Source organism: Poecile atricapillus, chromosome Z, assembly GCF_030490865.1.
Source record: "Poecile atricapillus isolate bPoeAtr1 chromosome Z, bPoeAtr1.hap1, whole genome shotgun sequence".
Classification (NCBI taxonomy): domain Eukaryota; kingdom Metazoa; phylum Chordata; class Aves; order Passeriformes; family Paridae; genus Poecile; species Poecile atricapillus.
The window spans coordinates 25,201,508-25,222,786 of NC_081289.1; the positions used below are offsets into that span (position 1 = coordinate 25,201,508).

The 21,279-nt window shown below is 42.8% G+C and overlaps 1 protein-coding gene across 1 annotated transcript; it reads right to left on the minus strand.

Moving 5' to 3' along the window:
• Positions 1–11,497: 11,497 nt before the first annotated feature.
• Positions 11,498–21,237, minus strand: LOC131573208 (intraflagellar transport protein 27 homolog). Its single transcript, XM_058826935.1, has 8 exons — positions 21,096–21,237; positions 17,489–17,568; positions 16,373–16,432; positions 15,018–15,077; positions 13,947–14,064; positions 13,528–13,637; positions 13,225–13,326; positions 11,498–12,602 (listed from the first exon to the last, which is right to left on the minus strand). The coding sequence occupies exons 1-7, from the start codon at positions 21,127–21,129 to the stop codon at positions 13,228–13,230; spliced, it is 561 nt and encodes a 186-aa protein (XP_058682918.1). The 5' UTR covers positions 21,130–21,237; the 3' UTR covers positions 11,498–12,602; positions 13,225–13,227.
• Between the last annotated feature and the right edge of the window lie 42 nt (positions 21,238–21,279).

Sequence of the window (21,279 nt, forward strand, 5' to 3'; positions counted from 1 at the left end):
AATTAAAATGTAAGCTATTTCACTGGAGAAGAAAGAAGTCACATATCTGTACTGTTAGAAAAGCAGATGGGGTGATCAGAGCAGTCATCACTGACATCCAAAGATGAGGTTCCCAAAGCACTTAAGAAACATTATTCACATCATATCTGCATGCTGGTTTTCTTAGACCAGTTCAACAAGCCAGCAAGGCATGGAAAGAAAATGTGTGGGTTTTGCCAGAGAATCGCAGGTGAAGGAGCTAGAGATGGAGATGATAGACATAGGGAGATAAATGCAGATGGAAAAAACCTCACTGGTCCTCTCTTCTTATCTTCAGGTTCATGTTGAAGATCAACAACACAGTTTAAACATCAGACATTCAATACCACAGCAAAGTCATCTCTAGTGTAACCCTGTGACCAGAAATTAGAGAAGAGGGGAGATATAGGACATGGAGGTCTATCAATTAAAATGAGCAGATTTCCATGCAAAATGGGTGCAGGTGCTGTCCTGAGAGTGCTTAAAAAACTTGTTGTGATAGACAGGAATGGCAGGCACCAAGTATGAGGTTCTAATGCTGCCATACAGAAGCCCCTCAGTTTCCCAATTATGTCCTCTTTCAAGCTAAATCTTGTACAAACTGTTCATTTGGCCTCACAACACTCCTACAAAGTAACATGTTCATTAGTTTGCGGAGGCACTGAGGCACCAAAAAATCCAGAACGTATTCATAAAGCGCACCAAAGTGAAAGTGTTTGCACTGATTTTAGTGGGATCTGGGTGCTGTTCTGAATGAATTGGGTACCTACGGGTACCCAAGGTAACTTTCAGATTGAGTCTTGAAGCTACAGCTCCTGCTCTTTCCATGTGAGACTCCTTTTCCACTTTTTCTTACACAACCTTTTCTTCCATTGAATGGTATATTTGAATATGGCTGTGAAACAAAAAGTGTCCTCTCATGAGCCCTGAGGGTTGATTTCTGCAAAAAAAGGAATGTTTTCCTTCTCTACTCAGAAGAGATAGTTGGGGAAGACTGAGATACCCAGGATGAATTTTCCGCCATGATGAGTTGCTGGGATGTGAACTGTTTTCCCTCCCTTTCTCTTTCCATTCTATGCTAAGGTTTGTATGTACAGCAGCCTCCTAATCAATAGAAATAGAAAAAAATCAATACCTGCAACCCATTAGCTCTAACAGAGGGCAGGCTGCTAACAAGTCATTCTAGCTGGAATTCTAGTATTTGGTAAAGCACTCTCAGTGAGGATATATGCATATGTATAGATATATATATATACACACACACATACACAAACCGAATATGACTAGCAGAGAATATAAGTTGTGAGAACATTCCCCCTCCCACCAGCACGTCTATCCCTATGTATTTACATAAGTATGCTAAACTAAAGACACTCTTCCCCACTCAGATGCTGTGCCTCATATTTATCCTCTCCAGAACACACATTTTTCTACACTTAATCTATAATCCCAGGCTACCTTCATGTTGGACTATCTTGCATTTAAATAAATACATGCCTCTACATTCCCTTACCCCTGCATTAACCATACACCATAGAAATCCAGCTTGAGACCCACTTATTCACAAGAATACAGCCATTGTTTCTACTTTTCTGTATCCCCAGATTCTTCATGGAAATTCTCTTCTTAGTTCACATTCATATCCAAAGCCAGACACAGACAGTTCCCACTGACATCTACATATATCCAACTCTGAAAGCATATTCCAGGCAACAAAAAGTTGGTGAAAAGTTTTTGGCACAGGTTTTGTAATAAAAATCTACTCTAGGGCCCATGACACAGGGAAGAGTCTCCAGAATGTATCAGAGAGGCAATGGGTCCCGCTGCCCATTGCACCTGAAATATGGGCACCAATAACTATGTTGCCCCCAATAAAGCCTTTGTCCATTTATCCACTGACTGTAACTAGATTAGACCATCACTCCCGATTTCTCATAGAAGGGGTGGTTTCTCCTGGTCAACTTCAGGAAGTCCAAATTAAAAGCAGTCACCATTTCTCGACAAACAGTTTTATGAAACTACACTGAGGAAATGTGCATGGGCTGTGGTTTGGTTCTTAAATAATAATTTAAAAAAAAACTGTTTCCATGTAGACATGGAATGGCAAAGAATAAGTCAAAAAAAAGAAAGGCTTTATTTTTTTCGGAAGGCTTTCAGAATCTTCTTGGAAGCATCAGTGCAATGATAAATGTTGAGGTAAAGGTGAGGTGTACAGTGAGGATGGTTTGTGTTGACACTGATCGATATCCGGTGATATCAGTCTTCCTTTCAGTGTAAAGGGCACAGATGGGGACAGACAAGAGGATCTTGTGCAGCCGCATCTATTCAGTATCATCATTTAAAGCCACAATCCGGCCCTAATATGAGCTTTTGCCATCTAGACCTCTGCAGCCACAGAGGTATCACTGGGGCTTCCTCCATGGACAGATTTTCTCTCCTAGGTCTGGTAGTAATGCAAGACAGCTATGCGAATTTTCATCTTTAGGACACCCCGAGTTTTTTTTCTGTCAGATAGTTTAGGGTATTGGGGCAGGAATACTGGACATTTAACTTCTCTGACGCTCAGTAGTACATCAGGGTTAAAAGGATACTTGAAGGAACATCCCAGAAAAAGCAAGAGAATGGTTAGTGTCTAGGATAGGCTATTTCATCCCTCTGAGGGATGAGTAGCACGTATCACAGCACCTACTCAGGAGTTCAGTGAGCTGACATTCTAAGAGAATTCAGAATAACCATATCCCACTGATGCCAGAAACAGGCTACCAATTTTAATGTGAGAAGGATTTACTTCTCTAGTCTCACATAGTCAGGGAGACATCCCATGAGGTGTAAAAGCACCTAAGACACTATTTCAGAGCAAGTCAGCTGATACATCATAACCACAGAGCTCTTGTATTGTATGAATTCCTAGGATTTGTTTTCACATTACCATTGTAACGGTTTAGGATCCCCCAAGTGAACTCCTACAGAGGAACTAGGTTAAACACATCAGATTAAGCCAGTCAGATGCTACACTGGAGCATTATGGTGATGCATAGAAGAGTACTCCATGGGTAGAAATTGTCATGAGGTGGTATTCTCTGCTTTGGGAATAAAGGACTACCTTAAAATAAGAAGCAAAATACCTAAGTCTATTCAGGCTTCTAACTCCATGTTTAGACAGTGAGGAACTGTCCTGATTTTCAGTTGTGCTAAGCAGTCAGCATCTCACATTGAATTTAGAGAGGTGTAGGGGCTCCAAACACCTCTGAAAATCTAGATTTCAGTTTTGATGTTTTAATGTCATTTAACAGAGTAGCTTTGATCTCATAAACCAACAAATTTCTCAATAGAAATTAAATCAAAACCCCTAAGGCCAAATGGTGGGTTCATCAGTATTTGTCATTCACTGCATTTCTGTCATTCACTGCAGCTACTGATCACTTTTGAAAATTTCTGGAATGATCAGAAAGCAGAATTTACTTATATGGTGGCAAATCATGTGAAGTGAGGAGCCTTCTGCAGAGCAAAACAATTCCCAGCAGTTCACTTGGTTCATACAGCTCCACCAGACATGCTCAGGGCTTTGATAATGCCTCTCTGTCACTATGTGGGTCTCTTTGGCAGCTGATCCCAGCAGAGGCTGACCAAGCACTCCAGCCCATCCTCCAAGAGTGTGGGATTATGGTTCTCTGTGCTTCTCTAATTTGTTTGCTCAGTTGTTGTTCTCTGACACAGTGAGCAAGTCTGGAAGAGGGCACGGGGAAGCACCACGCAGCCCATAGCAGAGACATGGGAACATACACAGGAGTAGGCAGCTCAGAGCAGGAGAAAGGAGGTTTTTTCCCTGGGTTATGGGGGCGGCTGGGAGATGAGCCCTGTGCAGAGCTGGTCCTCCTCCCATGCTCATCACTACTGCATTCTCCGACAAGACCCTTTCCCTGTGTGTGTTAGATAAAACTATGCATTTGCCATCTCTCCATTAGCCAGTCTGAAATGACAAAACACTTCTCTATTTCACAGACCATTGGGACTCTTCTTTGCAACTGACCTATATTGGTTATAAGCTTCATTTGTTCTGGCCTTCACTCCTCTCTCTTCTCCCACATGGAGCACATGCACTGCTCCTCCCCCTCAAACAAACACCTTTACACATCCAAGGACATTGCAAAAATAAAATGATCACAATCTGGCCCTCCGGGAACCTCGGTTTTACAGTTTGTCCCACTCTGATGCCAACAGAATTCACAACCCAGTTCAAGAGAGACAGACAGTGAGTGAGAGAAAGCAGGCAGACAGGCACAGGCAAAAGGAAATGGAGGAATTGGGGAGAAAGAAAAGGAGCAGAAGGAAAGAAACAGGGCTTCTAGTCTAGAACACATGGAGAAAGGGGGATGGAGTTATAGGGACAATAAAAATCCTTAAAGTTACAGAAAATTGAAGGAAGAGATAAAGAAGTAGATGAAAAAAAGCAGAAGAAAGTACAGAAGAGAAAATGGTCAAAGGGAAGAGGGGGAGGTCAAGTCAGGCAGCAAAGCAAAGCGGTGTCTGTGAAACAAGGCAGAAGAAACAAGAAGGTCCCCGTGAATCTGGACACTACTTTTTCATGTCTCCTTTTCTATTGTGAGTACACTGTGAGGAAAAGGACAAGAGGAAAGGGATAGGTGGATAAATAAATACCTAGGCTGCCATCTTAAACAGCTTCTAACAGTCAAGCACATATGCTTGAAATAGGCAGTCCACAGGTTGCAAACGCTCAGGTACAAATTGCAGTTCAGCAGGTAGGAAACAGTCTGCACTAGCATAGTGGCATTTACATTCCTGGGTCCACTGGGTCTCTCTGTGCACTGGCAGTGAGCTCTGCATACATAAAAATGCTTCTGTTTAGTATTGGGGAATTGTGCTCTGATGGCTGCCCTGCGTTGTCTCTCACGTTCCAATAAGAAAACCTCAGCCCCCAACATACGAGTGCAGTTAGTCTCCTTTTCATACAAATCCCTTCCTCCCCTCTGCCTGATGCCAGCTCTTGTTTGCACTGCAAGGTTTCATCTCTATCTAGCCTTGATCTTTTGTTGCTCTGCTTTCACTCTTCTCTTTCCTCATGACTCCCCTTCCTCACTCCCATTCATTCAGCTCACCCTTACACAGGCCTGTATAAACACACACACACACAGAACTTATCTCCATCTCCCTAGTTAGTCACTTACCTATGAGTGTAGTACCTGGCTGGCACACATATCTCTCCCACAGACAATCCATTGATTTCCACACCACAACCTTGCCAAATCTTCCTGTCTTTCCCTCCTTCACAGCCTTTCTCTTGCTACCCCCCAGCCAGTCTGTTTCTTTGTCTCTCCCTGCACAGTTCTTTACGTTTTTCCCTCCCTTCAATCCATTCTTCTTCCTTCTCCCCAACTCTGCTCATCTGTCTGTCTGCCCCTCAGTTCTCTGCAGCTGATACACATGTACCCCAAAGTCTCTTTCCCCTCCTCCCCCTGCCACATTTTATTTCTTTGTGTCTCCTACACACCCAGGTCCACAATTGCTCTTTCCCATACTGAGAGGAGGCAGCAGCAAAGAATTTGCTGCTGACCGCTGCATTGCTAGGAGGCAAACACATGGCTGGCCTTGTGCAGGCCAGTTTCTGCCTGAGTGCCCCAAGTCACATATCCCCAGCATCATCTCCAGCACTGGGAAAACAGATGGTATAATAAATGAGCGCAGTCTGATAAAAGGAGGAAAGGGTGCCTGCCTCAGATGCTCCTCACCCACACAGAGACACACATCCAACATGGGCACAGCCCTCTCGCTCCTATACCAGCCCAGTTTTGTGCCAGAACTAGCCAGCTGAACAGGGCACAAGCTCTTCCCTAGCACCAGATGGAAAGTATAGGGGTAGGAGAGGGTGGTAGTGGATAGAATGACCAGTGGCTGTTTTTCTGACCACAGCTTCTAATCCTGGAAAGCAAAGTACATGGGAGGAAATAAGCAGTCTTAAGGTCATTGGGAGGGCTGGTATCATGGGAGTTGTAGCAGAATTGTGGGGACATATAAGACCTCCACATGCAGAGAAGGGAGGAAAAAGGCAAGAGGCATAGACAGGGAAGAGGAATCAGGTATCAAAATAGCTGTGGACCAAGATGGCATTCAGCGATCACTTCTATCTCAGTGAACAGGGAAAGCTAACCTGGCAATCTTAGCTGTGAGGGCCACTAAGAGCAATGACATACTCTGCTGAAGGGAAATAGCCCCACACCTCAAAAGGGACAGAAACCAGAGGGCAGAGTTTGCATTAGTCTGCTTTTGCTCATACCAGAACCATCCTCCTGCTCTTATCCAGTTCCATGGAATTGTCCAAGAATGCTCCTTTACCTTCTCCACTACCTCCCCAGATACCTCCATCCAGAGACTTGCAGCATCCTTTCCTCTGCATTTACCTGTTAGAAGAAACCCATACTTGTTACTGTTTCCAAACCCCCCAGAATTCCTCATCTAACATTTTCATATTCATTGCAGCCTCTCTTTGCTGACAACAGCACTGAAAAGCATTATCTTAACCCTGCAAAACATCTTTCCTAGATACTCTGTTCTGCTGTGCCTACAAGCTGATTTTATGCCTGATGCTTCAACTGTAACCTAAATCTCAACACTTTCAGTTTTACAGTCCTCAAACTGAAGCCATCCAACATCACAGAAACAAAGTCCTAGATATGGCTGACAATGGCCACACGTAACTGTTAGACTAAGAGAGATCAACACTTCACAGGAATCAAAATGAATTAACAAAAGCAGAGAAGGGAAACCAACACAGAAAATATTCCTTCCATCCGTTCTCCTGTATGAGCTGATTCTCAAGTTTCTGTTGTGAGATATCAATGCTCAAGTTGTAGTGGGCATTTCTGCCTGGTCAAGTGGAGGTGTAGGTTCTCTTTCCATTCCGTGAATGTATTCATGATGCATCATCACAACTAGGCATAAATGTATGTGTTGTTGCCCCCTCCCCCAAATAAATAAATAAAGGTTTTAAGCAGAAAGGTCATTATACTTTTTGGCAAAGGAAAACAGAGATAGTGGAGATAGTGCTGGAATTAATTTGTGTTTTGAATGTGTTTATGAAGATGTGTGGGTACCAATTATAGATATCTATTTCCCTCCACTCAGAAATTCCCACAGAAGAGCTGTACTCAAATATGAATTTCCAACATCTCTTCACAATCTTCCACCCTGATAGTCTGTTAGTGCCCTCAGCATACCTACTCTATTTTTTCTGGTCTCACCTGGACATGCTGTCTCCAGCCACTGCTGCTCACAGCATCACAGCTTGCTGTTCTTACCTCCCCACACTATTCTTAGGTTTATCATTCTCTATTCTTGCTACTGCCCTTTCAATTTCCGGTGTCAACGCTGTCACATAGGCTTTAACTCTTCCTGCCTTGTTCTAATGCAGGCCCTACATCTTCAGCCTAAACTGATGGCTACCAGTGACCTTCCTCATCATGGCTCTGAATCCCTCTGTCTGCCCTTGGCCCTGAGAGATTGGCCCTGAAAATCTCCTTTTAGTTATTTATTCTTACCACTTGCCCTTCCACCTGCAAGGTCACCCAGCTCTACCCCGTATCCTCATTTTCCCTCAGTGGCTCATGCAAAAATTACTTTTCCTCCTACTTTATTTCCACACAGCATTCTAAAAGACAGGAAAAGCCTTAAGTTTCCTATCCTTAAATCCCACCCTCTCAATCTGCCTCAGCAAACCTTAGGGCTCTTCATGCAGGAATAAGGACCTACATATTTCCTACATATTTCTGTTCCCCTACTGTTCCTGCATTTCTCCTGTCTGGGACACAGAAGTCAATCACTTCTGCCTTTATACCTTTTTCTTCACAGTCCCTAACTTGCAGCCCTCATATTGGCTATTTTTTAGTTCTTGTGCAGAAAGATTACAGGCTCCACATATCTCAAACTGATGTATATCTGGCTGGAGGGAAACTCATCAAACTGACCCCATCCCTGACCCCAGCTTGACATGTAGGGTCTGTCACATTTTCCTTTTAAACATTCCCAGATTGAATCTCAGAGACCAGGAAAGGGAGCAATTCTAAGCTTCTCCTAACAAACAGCTCTAGGGGACGAAATATGCGAAGCCATGAGGGAAGAACAAAAGACATCCAAGGAGTAAAGAAACCCTACCAAAAATTCCCACCAAAACCCCAGGTTAGAAGGAGAACAGCCAGTGTCTGACAAAGTTACACTGCAGCAAGCTCTGAAGAGCCGAGATGAGGCTGCCAGGACTCAGCTGGTGGTCTCCTGCCAGGAAATTACACCCTAGACTGAACAACATCCCCATCTCTCAGGTGACTTCGACAGGGAGTCACAACAGCTAAAGAGCCTTGAAAAGGCTCAAGACTGAGCAGCTCTCTTCTTCTTCCCTCCCCCAAGCATTGTTGTTCCGGGTCAACAGAGCCAAGGGCAACCGGCACAGAAGACATTGTTCTGCAGGCAAAATGACAGCAGGAGGAAATAGGACATGAGAAGTAGAGATGATGTGCCCCTAGGCCAAAAGAGATGTTGTGGAGGCCAACATGGCCCTTGAAGTGCTCCTTGAAGACTCTACCTTTGCTGCAGAAGGACCAAGAAGTCCCTCAGCCCTAGGTTCTTGCAGAGTACCATCTGCAAGACAGAAAATTACTTGTTAAGAGCAAGCAGAGCTGGATGATGTCCATCAAGGAGCAGATATGAGATAGGGAATGGACTGAGAATGCATAGGGACAGACGGGTCCCATGACGCAGGTGTCAATAATAGGGATGTCTTCCTGCCACTAGCAAATAATCTGCCATCAATGCTGCCAACTTTGTGCAGGCAGATGAGACCACAACTGTAAGCAACTGCCACCTGAACATCATAGATTCAGTAATTATTAAAAACAGAGCACAGCCTTGAGTTGCGTAAGGACCCCCACAGATCTGCATAAGCACCAGCAGAAAGCAGTTGCTGCCTCCAGAACAGAAATGCAGTGTTTTCCCTGCTGTCAGCACCTGCGTCAGGCTCCCAGTTTCTCTTGAGATACAGCTCTTAATTGGGATAGATTGTACGTTTTCTGCTGCAGCCCAGCCCAGCTCCCAGTTTAATTGCTAGTTTATGACTTAGCCTGTTTTGTGCTTTCCACGCTACTTCTTTCCTCACTTAATCTAATAGAATTATAGAAAGTATTTCTGGGAGGACCTCAGGAGGCCACACAGTTTATCCTTCTGCCCCAAGGCAGTATTTCATTTTCAACAACATCATGTGTCTTTTGCTATCAGGTCAGATTGGTCCAAGATGTACGGTGGGTAAAGAAACGAAGCTTACCCAGGGGAGTCAATTGGCATAAAAGACTAAATCCAGCTCTTTAAGTCACTGAAGCTATATCAGAAATAACCCTAGTCCAAATGGTATCATTTATCAGATCAGTCTTTTAAAAGATGTCCTTTCTTAAGTTTAAAGTCTTTAAAATGAACAAATCTCTAGAAGAAACTGTTTTGACAGCCCCGTTTCAGTGTATTTAATGCTTCATTATGAACAGCAGTGACCACTCCATTGTTAAGACTTAACAGATCTTATCACAGCGTGATCAGCTTTGAAACTCCTATTAATTCCCACAATAAAACCTGATCTTTCTGGAATTTTACATCCTGAATTTCACTCTGCAGTAGACTATGTCTGGCAAGACAAAACAAAACCATTAAAGCATCTTTAATATGACAACTTTACACAAACGAATTTCCAGTAAAATTTCAGAATGTCAGACAGCTTCTTAAGGCTTTTTCTTCCAAGACGATTTGTCTAAAAATTCCACTTTTGTTTCCTTTAGTCTATTAATCTAAGAAGAAATGTCTTTCAGCCTTGGGAATAGATAATGCAGAAATTAGAAGGATTAAAAAAAAAAAATCAGCTGGTGATGTATCAAGCTAAGTAAAGCAGGGCACAAGTATAACAGAGATTCTGTGCAGACCCATGAGGACCAAAGGAAAGGTAAGGAGGAGGGACTCCTGAGAGGAAAGAAATGGTTTTGTCTAATCAAACAAGCAGGAAAAAGGACTACATATCTATTAAAACTAGTTAAAGGCATGTTTGTTTCCTTCCCCTTCTTTTGAAATTTCAGTTCTGGTTGAGCTGGGTCTTTTCTGTGCTGTAACACTCATGCTGAGCACCTGCAGCACTGCACAGCTGGACAAAGCAGGGGAGCTGTAAGAAGACAAGAAGCCTTCTGGTCAGCAGACAGGCTTCCTGTCTTTCTCCCACTGTTCTCCACAGCATCTGTAATTCAGATTGATGCTAAGCCTACAAGCAGTAAACATGCATCCTCATTCTACAGATGTGTCTGCCACAGTTAGTAAACAGGGAGAAGAAACTTAATAATGGCTCCAGACTCTTACTCATCCTGCTGGTCCAGCTCACTTAGTCACTACCCTGAACTCCTTCAAACAGAGACAAAACTATTTCCCACAACCTTCCCATGTTTGGCTCCCATGTTTTCTACCCCTTCTGTGCTCCTAGCCTCTACAACCACGGTCACATTTAAGCCAGGAAAATAGCAACAACCACCATTTGCATCAGGCTGGTATTATACAGCACATTAGCCAGGAAGGACAATATATTATGCTGTTAAAATGCATTTGAAATGGTTGAGATTGTTATTGTCAAACACACTATTTTGAAGGGCATTAAATTGTGTCCACATTAGTGCTTGAAATAGTCCTGTAAAAAGCAAGTTGGGCAACATGCTTTAGACATGATTTCTTTTCTAATTGTAGTTGTGGTCTGTGGAAGAGGGAAAGGGGCAGTGGGTGAATCCTTGCTATAAGGTAATTACATCATGCATTTCCTCTCTTAGGCAATACATCTTTCCCTGCATGGGCAGCATTTTTCTTCACTAACTTCTCAAAAGCAGCTTCCCTATAAATCACAAATCACCACTGCAAACATTCCCTTAATAAGCTGCTCCAGCTTTTACATTTATTTTATAAAACAGCATTCACCAGTCTTCATCTTACTGGTGCTTTCAGAGTGTTTATTTGAATTTATGGGAGGTCCTTCAGGTGCAGAGAGATGGGCTCCCTGGTTAAAGATTGCACAGAATTCATTTTATTACCTATTCCCAAGGCATTCATCCCCCCTAGATACACAATGTCACAGGTGACATACACGTCTGCTATGTTATTTTCAATATGAAAAAATATGTGTTTTGTTTTGTGATCACATCATCAATGGAAGCAGGGGGAAATGAAATACCAAATAAAAACAAACCTTCTTTAGTTCTTTAACAAGATCAGCACAGCATCCAAAATAGTTTTTATTCTTACTAGTCAGAGACATCAGCACCTGCAAGCAAGCATCTATACAGCCTATGTAAATCAATAGAAAATACCCAGGATTAACAAGGCAGCCCATGTAAGACACAAATGCCAGCAATGCTAATCCAATTTTAAAAAGAGTAAGTCTTCTTGTTACCCTAAGTTCATGGAGGACCTTCTTTCTTCTTTGGAGAAAGCAGGAGCTTTCCCACCTTGTTCTGCCATTTTTGAGTTGGCTTCTAGCAAAAGAACCTCTTGTTTTCACTTCTTGTAGATTGAGCTCCTACTCACCCTCTTTAACTGGTATTTATGCTCCCTAGTGAGTTCCCAGCATCAACACACTGTTGCCAGTGAAATGAGGGCAGTGCTTCTCCAGATTCTTGAAGTGCTTCATAAACTCTCCTGCAACATCTGCAGCCATATTTCTTATGTTCAATTTAATGTACTTTTCCTAGCACTGGGCATAAAAATTATTATAAACCACACATATAAAAGTCTTGAAACACAGATTCCTGAAAAGACTGCCTGAAAAATCACTCAGTGCTTAGTCTCTACAAAACTCAGTTTCCCTTGCCTACGGGGGTCTACCATAATCTGGAAGATAATGGTTAAATTTTTGAAATTCTTGGTGTTAGGCTCAGTTACAAGGCAGGACCTCACCACAGGTGCTTCTGCATACTGCATTAGCAAAGACTCTTACATATGCAACATCAATACTGCACACAAAAGAGCAACTCTCTCTAGGCTTTTACCCTTTCTAATATGAAACTTCTAGCCAGACACAGCTGAGTCAGAGTAACTTAGCCAGGCTTTCATTTCCTTAGTCCTGTTTCCACTAGCAACATCAGAACCATGGTCTTTTATCTGAAATTCAATGACAAGCAGAGAGACTTTAATAAGAGGACTCTGATTTTCAGATTGAGAACTGCACCTAATCAGAATGGTATTGCCAAATTCAGCTGACAAAAATGACACAACAATACGTAAGATGATAAAGACATGAAGAAGAAAAGGTAATTTTTTTATAAGTTTTAGATTAATCTTTAAAATAGAAAAGGTATTCTTGCAATTTGACTCCACTTTGCAGTTTATCCAATTTGGAAGCGGCTGCAGGAAGCCGTTCCTGTTCACTTCAAGGGAGGTGGCAGCCTCTGGAGAACTCCTGTGACCTGGGACCAGCAGAGGGCACTGCGTCACCAAGCGACAGCGGCTGGACGCGACGCGGCTCCCACCAGGCAGGGACAGTGAGCCACGCAGAAGGAAAGAAACAGATTCTGGAAATTAGAAACATGCATTAGTCACCAACATATCAATCCTACAACTGATAAGGGCAACACTGTTAAAACTGGCCTCCGACTCTGGGCACTCCTGGAAACACACCTAAATCCAGCTCTGCCCCCACACATCTCAGTCTCCAGGTGTTGATTTTAGGGCTGTAAGCCTCCTCCTGAAAATGCTTTTCAGGGGGTAGGGCCAAATCGGTCCTGCCCTGCAGTGTATGTATCAAGGCTGGCTTAAGTCGAAAAACATCCTGTCAGCTTCCTCTCTGCTTTTCCAAACCTCTAAATCCTTGCTTGTAGCAGCAGGAAGTCTGTTCAGACAAAAGGATATCAAAGCAAAGAGCTGGCAATTTCCATTCTGTCCTCCCCTTTTACTCTCCGCCTCCTCCAACCTAGCAGACTTTCAATGAGCAGAGAACCAAGTTAGAAGACATGAAAGGAATGCTGAGGTAGCAGCTTCAGAAGAGTGTCTTTCCACTTGCTTATTTCTAGTTTATTTTGAATTACCAGAGGATGACCGTGAAGTAGCAAATAGCTCATATTTTTTCTTCTCTCTGTATTCAATCCAGCAGGATTCTCAGTACTAGAAGAAGCTTAGAGGATAAATAAATCATACCAGTCAGGCTAGTGAGTGAAAAGTTTCCACTTTCTCTTTGTACAGCTGGTGGAATAATTTTGCCAGAATGTGGAATGGGGCCTCAAAATTTTTCATTTCCTTCTGTAAAGAAAGGAGAAAGTTGTGAATTGCAGATGGAACAATCATTTGACAATTTCTGCTCTGTTTCACCAAAGAAGGATTAAAACTGAGTTAGATGACAAACGAGGGGAAGAGAGTCCCCAGTTATCTTTCTCTGCCTGAAAGAGAAGATAACTTTACAAACATCTCCTTGCACAGATGGTGAAAGGAGCAGATACTCACCACTGACATCTCACAGTATTCCAGGCCATGTTTCTCAGCCCACTCCTGTGCTTGCTCCTGCTCCACAACTCGACAATCAGCTAGGTCTGTTTTATTCCCCACTAAGACACCTACAGAAAAAAAGACATGAAAGAAAAGGAAAAAACCACGGCTCATCAGTGCTGACTTGTAAGCCATAAATAGTGGAACATTTTCAGAAGTAACTTAAAAAGTTCAAGGTGTGGACAATATAACTACCTAGAAAATATTCCAAAAAAGAAACATATTCAAGCCTTATCTGCTTTTTGATAAAAGCAAAGAAGCTGGAGGAATCCGTGTCTGCTCTCACTTAAAATAAATGCTCTATTCCACAGCTCAACAGAAACAACTGCTGTCATACAAGAGGGAAGTAGGTAACAAGAGTCACACCCCATTCTTACCTGGGATGTGCATGCCAACTGCTTGAGCCCTCAGTTTCTCCAACCATTTGCTACAGTTGTTGAAGGATTGCTCATTAGTGACATCATACACAAGGCACAGGACGTTGGGTTGCTCCCACTGCACAGCAAGAAAGGAACACTGTCAGCTCTAATGAAACTGATGTGGTCAACAGCCAGGCTGTAAACATGGCAAACACAGCTGCTAAGATGAAAATAAAAAGCCTAACACCCAGGAATCCTATGCCCTGGCTGAGGTTTCACACTTCAGTGGACCCAACTAAATCACTGACATTGGGAGAGATGGTCTTGCTTTCCTCCCTAGTTGTGTCTGGGCAGTCCTGCCCCTTTACTTGTATCAGCTCTGGCACTCATCTGATCCCCAGGGAAGCTGATTTTTCATGCTGAATCAGCACAAAATTAGTCCTAGAAAAAAAGTAGAAAGGTTTTCTTCCAGTTTGAGAAGCTGAACCAGCTTCTAGAGAAGTCCCTTGCAAACCAGATCTAGTGCAAGCGTAAAAGTGGAATTGCTCTTGTAGACAATGAACCATTAGGTTGACTTAGCCATTTTATGAAAGCTCACATTAATTAACTGATTCTGCTTCTCAAATTGAGATAACACAGTAGAAGTAGAGAACTGTACAGGGAAGGTCACAAATATGTGAAGGAAAAAACCCAAGGGCAGGATTATGCTCAAGGACAAGAACAAATCCTGTTGGATCAAACACATCACTGTAACACAAAAAAAAGCCCTCCCACTGTTGAAGCTGCAGCAAAACAGATGTTTTTCTAAGAAATAAAAATAACTTTAAACAACAGCACACAGAAATTCTCAGTTAATATTCCCTATTTCTTTTGTAAGAAAACTGCCTATCTGCTTTCCTTTCTTTGGAAAGTATTTCTTCCAGTACTTACACAAGTTTTAGAGAGGTAGAACAGGATGCGTTGGCAACTGAGGTAATTGCTCCCGTTTACACTAAAGACAAAGTTTGCTACATCTGCCAGACTGGGGAGCTCAGATCTTCAAAGCAAAAGCACTTCTTTGGAAGAAGAGGACTGTTACATAAGACTTACCAGTTTCCCCAGCATTTCAGAAAATAGATCTTTTCCTGCAGAGTCAAAAATGAAGAATTCCTGAAAGCGGAAACAGAAAGAAGGCTCTTGCCAAGAAAAATGCAGTGTAGGGAAAGGTTTTGGAAATAAATACTGCAACTTGTAAGTCCAGCATTTTATTCAGTACAGCAGTGTCATGTCTCTAAGGGACAAATTCCCCACTGTCCTGGGGTAACTTTATGATGCTTGTATCCCCAGTTGTCCTGTTTATGCTGGACATTGAGTTCTGCACCTTTGATACTGGTTCTGAGAGCAAAGAGGGAGAAAAGTGGAGTTTGTTATCAGAAACTGCACTCACTCCACCACATCCTGCTCCCAGACTGTGTTGCCTGCAGCATGGACAGACAGTGGAACAGAGCTGTCCTTTGCTTTTAGTTAGTTTTTAGCTAGCTGAGGCAGAGAAGTTCCCTGGACTGTGTTTTTTTTCCTTTTGTGTGGAACTGTTCAAACCCATTCTGGACTGAAAACCCAGAAGAACACTGGGAGCTCACGCCTGTGGCCCACCAGGGGCCAGGAGGCTGCATTCCATCACCAAAGGGACAGATAAGAGACTGAGTGAGCTGAGCTACACACCATGACAAGGACTTTCTGAATTTGCCATCTCTACAGAACAGCAAGAGGTTTCATTGTTTAATATTATTCATTTTTTATGCTTGTGAATAGTTTGCTCATTAAATAAACATTTTTTTCCCTTTTTCTCCAAGGAAATCTTTTCCCAAACCAGATGGAGGAGGGGCTGCTGGAATCTGGTTTTCTAGAGGGACTCCATTTGGAGGTTTGCCCTAAACCAGGATGCCTGCACTGAGAGAACCCCAGATAGTATGAGAAAATAAATAGCCATTTTTCAAATATAAGCAGTAAATGAGTTACTTCCAAGGCCCCAAATCTAGTTTCCATCCCTACTGGAAACAGAATATGTGGAGTGGCACAGTAACCTTTATTTATACAAAATTATATACATTCCATTAGTGGGAGTATAAGGCATTAAGGAAAAATAACAGATAAGCTTCAGCTTCTGTAGTTCCAAGAATCATGAACTAAATCTGAGTGCCCCAAAGGATAGAACAAAATCTCAACAAAGCTGGCAATAACTTTGGTTTAAAATGTTGTGTTGGATACAAGCATATAGAAATTACATTTTTAAGATTAAACTAACCCTTAAGTATCAGGAATTATACATGGTCAGCCTCATTTCCTTCATATAACTTAATTGCCCTATGAACATGCATAGTGATCTTCCACCAGAATGAGACTCGTGTGGGGCTTGAGTTCTGGACGTCTCTTTCTGACCCAATTTATGTCACAGAAAAACTCACCACACTATCACTTGTCTCTGGAACTGATACAGCCTTCACCAACAGTTCTATGCCCGCTGTCTGTCAAAAAGAATCAGGAAAATGAGGATCAGGAGAGTTTTCAAGAGCCTGTCCAACTGCATACCAACCGTGCACTGGATTGAGGCAATTCTTGTGAATCATTACGATTCCATCAAACACAGACTGCTGGAAACTCAGCAATATTCCTTCTAGCTCTGGTAACCTAATCTCAACAATATGTCAAAGACTCGTAGATTTGCTCAGAAGGAGGAAAAAGGAGGAAAACCAAAGAGATTTCCTTCTATACAGCTCAGAGTATTAGCTGAAGTCTGAAGGTCTACGTTCACTCTCACACTGCTGCTCTAACGCACGCCTTAGAACGTTTTGCACTAACCATGTGATGAGCTAACATATGGGACTGAGATTATTTGTGCTTCTTCCACTTTTTATCTTATTCTGCTTTGTAGCTCATTTGCTTGTTCTATTTCTATCCTTAAATTCTGGTTTCCATCTTTATTTCAATGAACAAACATATTTTAGGGTTTTTTTCCTCCACACTCATATTTTCCTTTTTTTACTTTACTTATATTTACTTTTATTTTTATCCTGCTTCTGATTAGTCATCACCATTGATTCTTACACTGAAAGACTGCAAACTGTATCCTCTTCATCTGGGAACAGTTTCTGTAGATTATAATTATCTTGGGGCTATGCAGCACATCTTGGTGTTTGCACAGCGATAAGCGCACTGTCCACATGCACATTTAATAGTTGGAATTAAAAGCTTTCTCCTTCAGCAGTGCTTTTTCATGGAGTAGTCCCTAAAGGGGGGAGCTCTCTAACACCACAAAACCTTATGAAAACATTGGTTCAGCAGGAAAATCACAAGATTAACTAAATTATTGTACCTTAAGTTTCAACAGCACCTACATAATGCAGACTTACAGAACGTTAAATTTTTCTCTTCAGAATCCAGGGTGTAAGAAAGAAAACCCTCTAAGATCCCACCTTGAATGCCTCAACTTAAAATCATATTTATTTTGTTCTAGGCCTCTCAGTTTTCCCGTTCATCTTAGAAAAATATTAGACAGCAGTCCGAGCTTGTTATATGCTTACCAGTGTGTAGTTCTTCTGAAAATGAGCCCCATCACTGCGAAACATCTGGGCTAAAGCACTCTTGCCCACAGCTGGATCTCCTGCAAAACCAAAAGTATAAAATATTTTCGTTTCATACTTAAGAATCTTATTTTTCCTCAGTTTTGTTACTATCACATGTTGTAAGAGCCTAGATGCTCTAACTCTGAATACAGGCAATTTAAGTGTCCCATGAAGCACAAAACCATCTAAAAGGTAATACCCACTCAACTAAATGAATATTGCCATGATGTGTACTAGTGGCTGACATCTGATTTTTGACCTATACACAACAGCAAAAGGACTGCCAGATCAGGGTGGAACTGCTGTTTGTTCTGAACTTCATGCCTTCTCCACAGCCCTTACTCAGGAATTAAAATTTCCCAGATATGTTATCATGTAGAGAAAATTGCAATGTGAGAAGGGACTGGGCTTCCTAGGAGGCTATTTCCTCTCCTTAGGGTACCCATTTCCCCAGACTCAAATCCTTGTTATATGCTGAGACAAAGCTGCTTAAGCTGGTAATGTTTTTCAATGAACTCTTCTTGCTGACCCTGCTAAGAGAGCAACTCTTGCTGACTCAATGCTGCTGGTGGCTCATTAGTTGCATCCTGGGCATAACAGAAGCAAATGTCAGAGAGAAAGCACATGGCTGGATGGAAGAGCCTGCTGATTCATCCCTGTGTGGAAGGAAAAGCAAGGGGCTTTGGCTTCTGCTCCTCTAGAGCCAAGGCTTTCTGATATGGCTTGCACACTTCAGGCAAACCTAGCAGCTGCCTGCTTTGGCCTGCTCTTACAAAACTCTGTGAGATCCAAAGCAATCACAGGACCACCAAATACACTGAATTGGAAGGGATCCACAAGGATCACGGGGTCCTGGCCCTGCACAGGACCATACCCAAGAGACACACTATATGCTCATGAATACTGCCCAAATGCTTCCTGAACTCTGCCAGGCTTGTTGCTGTGACTGCTTCCCTGGAGAGCTGTTTCAGAGCACAGTCACCCCCTGGGTGAAGAACCTTTTCCTAATATCCAACCTAAACCTCCTCTGACACAACTTCAGGCCATTTCCTCAGGCTCTGCAGAGCTCACATATGCCTGTATTACTACATGAAAAAACCCATAAATCATCCCCCTTTCTAAACAAAACCTTAATGCTTCCAAAGAGCTTATCATTTCTCCACATAATGTCTTGCTAGCCTGCATAGTTAAAAGGACAGGAGCCAGTAATTAAACACCTCAGTGATTAAAGCTTTACCCTTAAAGGCACACTCATAACAGCCAAGCCTGGAATACAAGTCTTTCACATTATGTTCTTAATAAATAAAGCCAGAAAGGAGGTATTTTACATTATGTTGTTAATGAATAAACCAAGAAAGGAGTATATTTTTGACTCTATTACAGCTTCCTAATGGTGTTTTGAAGGAAATTGGTAAAGCTTTCTGCTCACATACTATTACAGAGGAGGAAAGGTGTTTTGGATAGTGACAATTACCCCTAGATGCATTAACCAAATGTAGTTCTTGTTTAAACATTTTTAGCATGCTTGCTTACTTTAAGCTGAGTTGGGCTCATAATATTTAGACAGGAAAATCTGGTAAGTCAGCTTGTTTGTTCTCTGATCAGCTCAAGCCTGTGCGGAAGACAACACTCTGTTCTAAGTGGAAGCTATTCTGTATTTCAATAGACAATTAGATCTGTCTTTGTAAAATGAGATAGAGAGGCACACATTGCTCCAAACTGTGCAGGCATCAGCCAGCACAAATTCTTAACTAATGCGTAGCCTTTCTTTCACTTGACAGCCCCAGGTGTTTCTTCCCTCTTTCTATTCTTTGCCATCCTCTTTAGTTTATCACACCAGTACACTTAGACAAAGTTTCCTTGTCCTTTTCAGTTTAGTCTCATGTGTCAAAAATGCCTGCTACTGCTGGTTGTTTCTCTACAATGAAAACCTTCATGTAGTGTCTCCAAAGTAAGCTCAGACAACAGGGACTTTACTTTCGTGTCTGTAAATGACCCTTGAGATAACACAGGAATCGCCTTCTATTGTCAATTTAATAGTCTCTGTTTTGCTGATAAGAGCCCTTTTCCCCTCTTCTCTTTGACCTTGGTGTACCTCCAAATTCTGTGTCACCGGCTCTTTATTACCATTTCTATAAGTCCACAAGAGCTCCCAGTTCCATTTCTGATGGGTTTGCTCCTATCTATGTAATTGCATTTTCTTGTTTCCTTTAGCTTGTTGTGGTTACTCATATCTTAGGTCCCTTTCACTACAGTGTTTTTTTTCTGCAACAGAGGTTCTATTTTGCCTGGTCTGCTTCATGAATCTATTACTTGTAATAATACACGGATATTATTGTAGCACATAGAAGAATGACATATGGGATAGGACATTGCTATTCTTTGTGCTGTGAACAGAATTGAAAAGGCTGCTCCAGACCCAATAAGGATTAAGGACATAAACAGGTCATCCAAAGAAAACTTATGTGATTTAAAAATGGTCGTGGAATTGGCCTTTGGTAACACTGAACAACAAAACTGGATAGACTTCAGTAAAGCCAGTACATTGGGAGCAGGAAACTTCCAAATTGGAAATGATGCCTACGTTTCAAGTGTAGAAGACAGGCAAGATACTCATGCTGTTCACAGCAGCAGTGCCACAAGGGAGATTAATTATTTTGCCTTTGCCAAAGACCACATCTGGTTTTGTGTGAGCTGATGGTCAGATGCTTCTGAGGTTAAAAAAGGCAAACATTTTATTCTGTACGAAATAATTTTGAATGAAGAGTTAAACCTGGGAGTTGATTGCACAGAAAGGTTTTATGGATTTGTGCTTTTGGCTGAGGCTGCACAGAGCTTCAATGTAGAGGGAGGGGAAAAATTAAAGCTTTTTTCACAAAATGTTGACAGCCAGCTGTACTTACTTTCAGCACCTCCATAATCCATCCTGACTAAATAAACTGGTGTCTTCATTTTTTCCCCAGGTTAGCCTCCAAATTCTTTAGTGAAAAAGATGCAACTGTGAAGTGCTCATGCTTCATCCTTCTACTCTTTGTTTAGGCTTTACCTTTCTACCATACTCTCAGCATCATCCTAATTCCTGACATGAAGTTTTCCCGTCAGCCCAAAGCAAGACTCACAAATGAGGCAGGACTCAGCTGCCTACCCTGCTCCCTTCACGCTTTCTCCAGTTTCTGTGCCCACCTTTCCACACTACAGAAATACTCTTTTTGGTTTGGGTTTGGGGTTTTTTTCCTCTTTTTCAGATCCTGTCTTTGGATTTCAGCCGATCCAACTACACCTCACACCCTCCCTGGTCACAGCTCGGCTCCACGTGGCAGACGGGGGCGGGTACCAAGCGGTACTGACACACGCGACTTCCACTGTTCCCGTCCCCAGGCAGCCGAGATCCTCCCTTCTCTCCCGCTGCCTCTTTCCCCACCTCTTCTCCGGCGTGGCGGTCCCTCCACGAGGGGCTGTGGGAGGCCGGACCGCCTGCGTTGTCGGCCTCGCCCTACCCCACGGCGCCCGCTCTAGAGTCCGCTGCGGCCAGCGGGGTGGATGGGAGAGGGCGAGCCAGACTCACCTGCCAGCAGGCACTTGGCAGCGAGCTTCACCATGGCGCCGGCCCGGGGCAGGAGGCGGCGGCGGGCCCGGACGGTGGCGGCGGGGCCGCCACCGCGTTGAGCCGCGGCCTTGGCAACCGCGTGGCCCTGGCAACCGAGCGACCACCCGCCCATCCCCACTGGCTGCGGGCCCTGCTCATCAAG

What these genes read in the sequence shown, in the direction of transcription:
- LOC131573208 (XM_058826935.1), bottom strand. Translation starts at nt 21,129, where the DNA reads ATGGTGAAGCTCGCTGCCAAGTGCCTGCTGGCAG. An exon ending in CTGAAATGCTGGGGAAACTG is followed by an intron (nt 14,065 to 15,017) that starts GTAAGTCTTATG and finishes CTTGCTGTGCAG; the next exon opens with TGGGAGCAACCCAACGTCCT. An exon ending in AATACTGTGAGATGTCAGTG is followed by an intron (nt 13,327 to 13,527) that starts GTGAGTATCTGC and finishes CTTTCTTTACAG; the next exon opens with AAGGAAATGAAAAATTTTGA.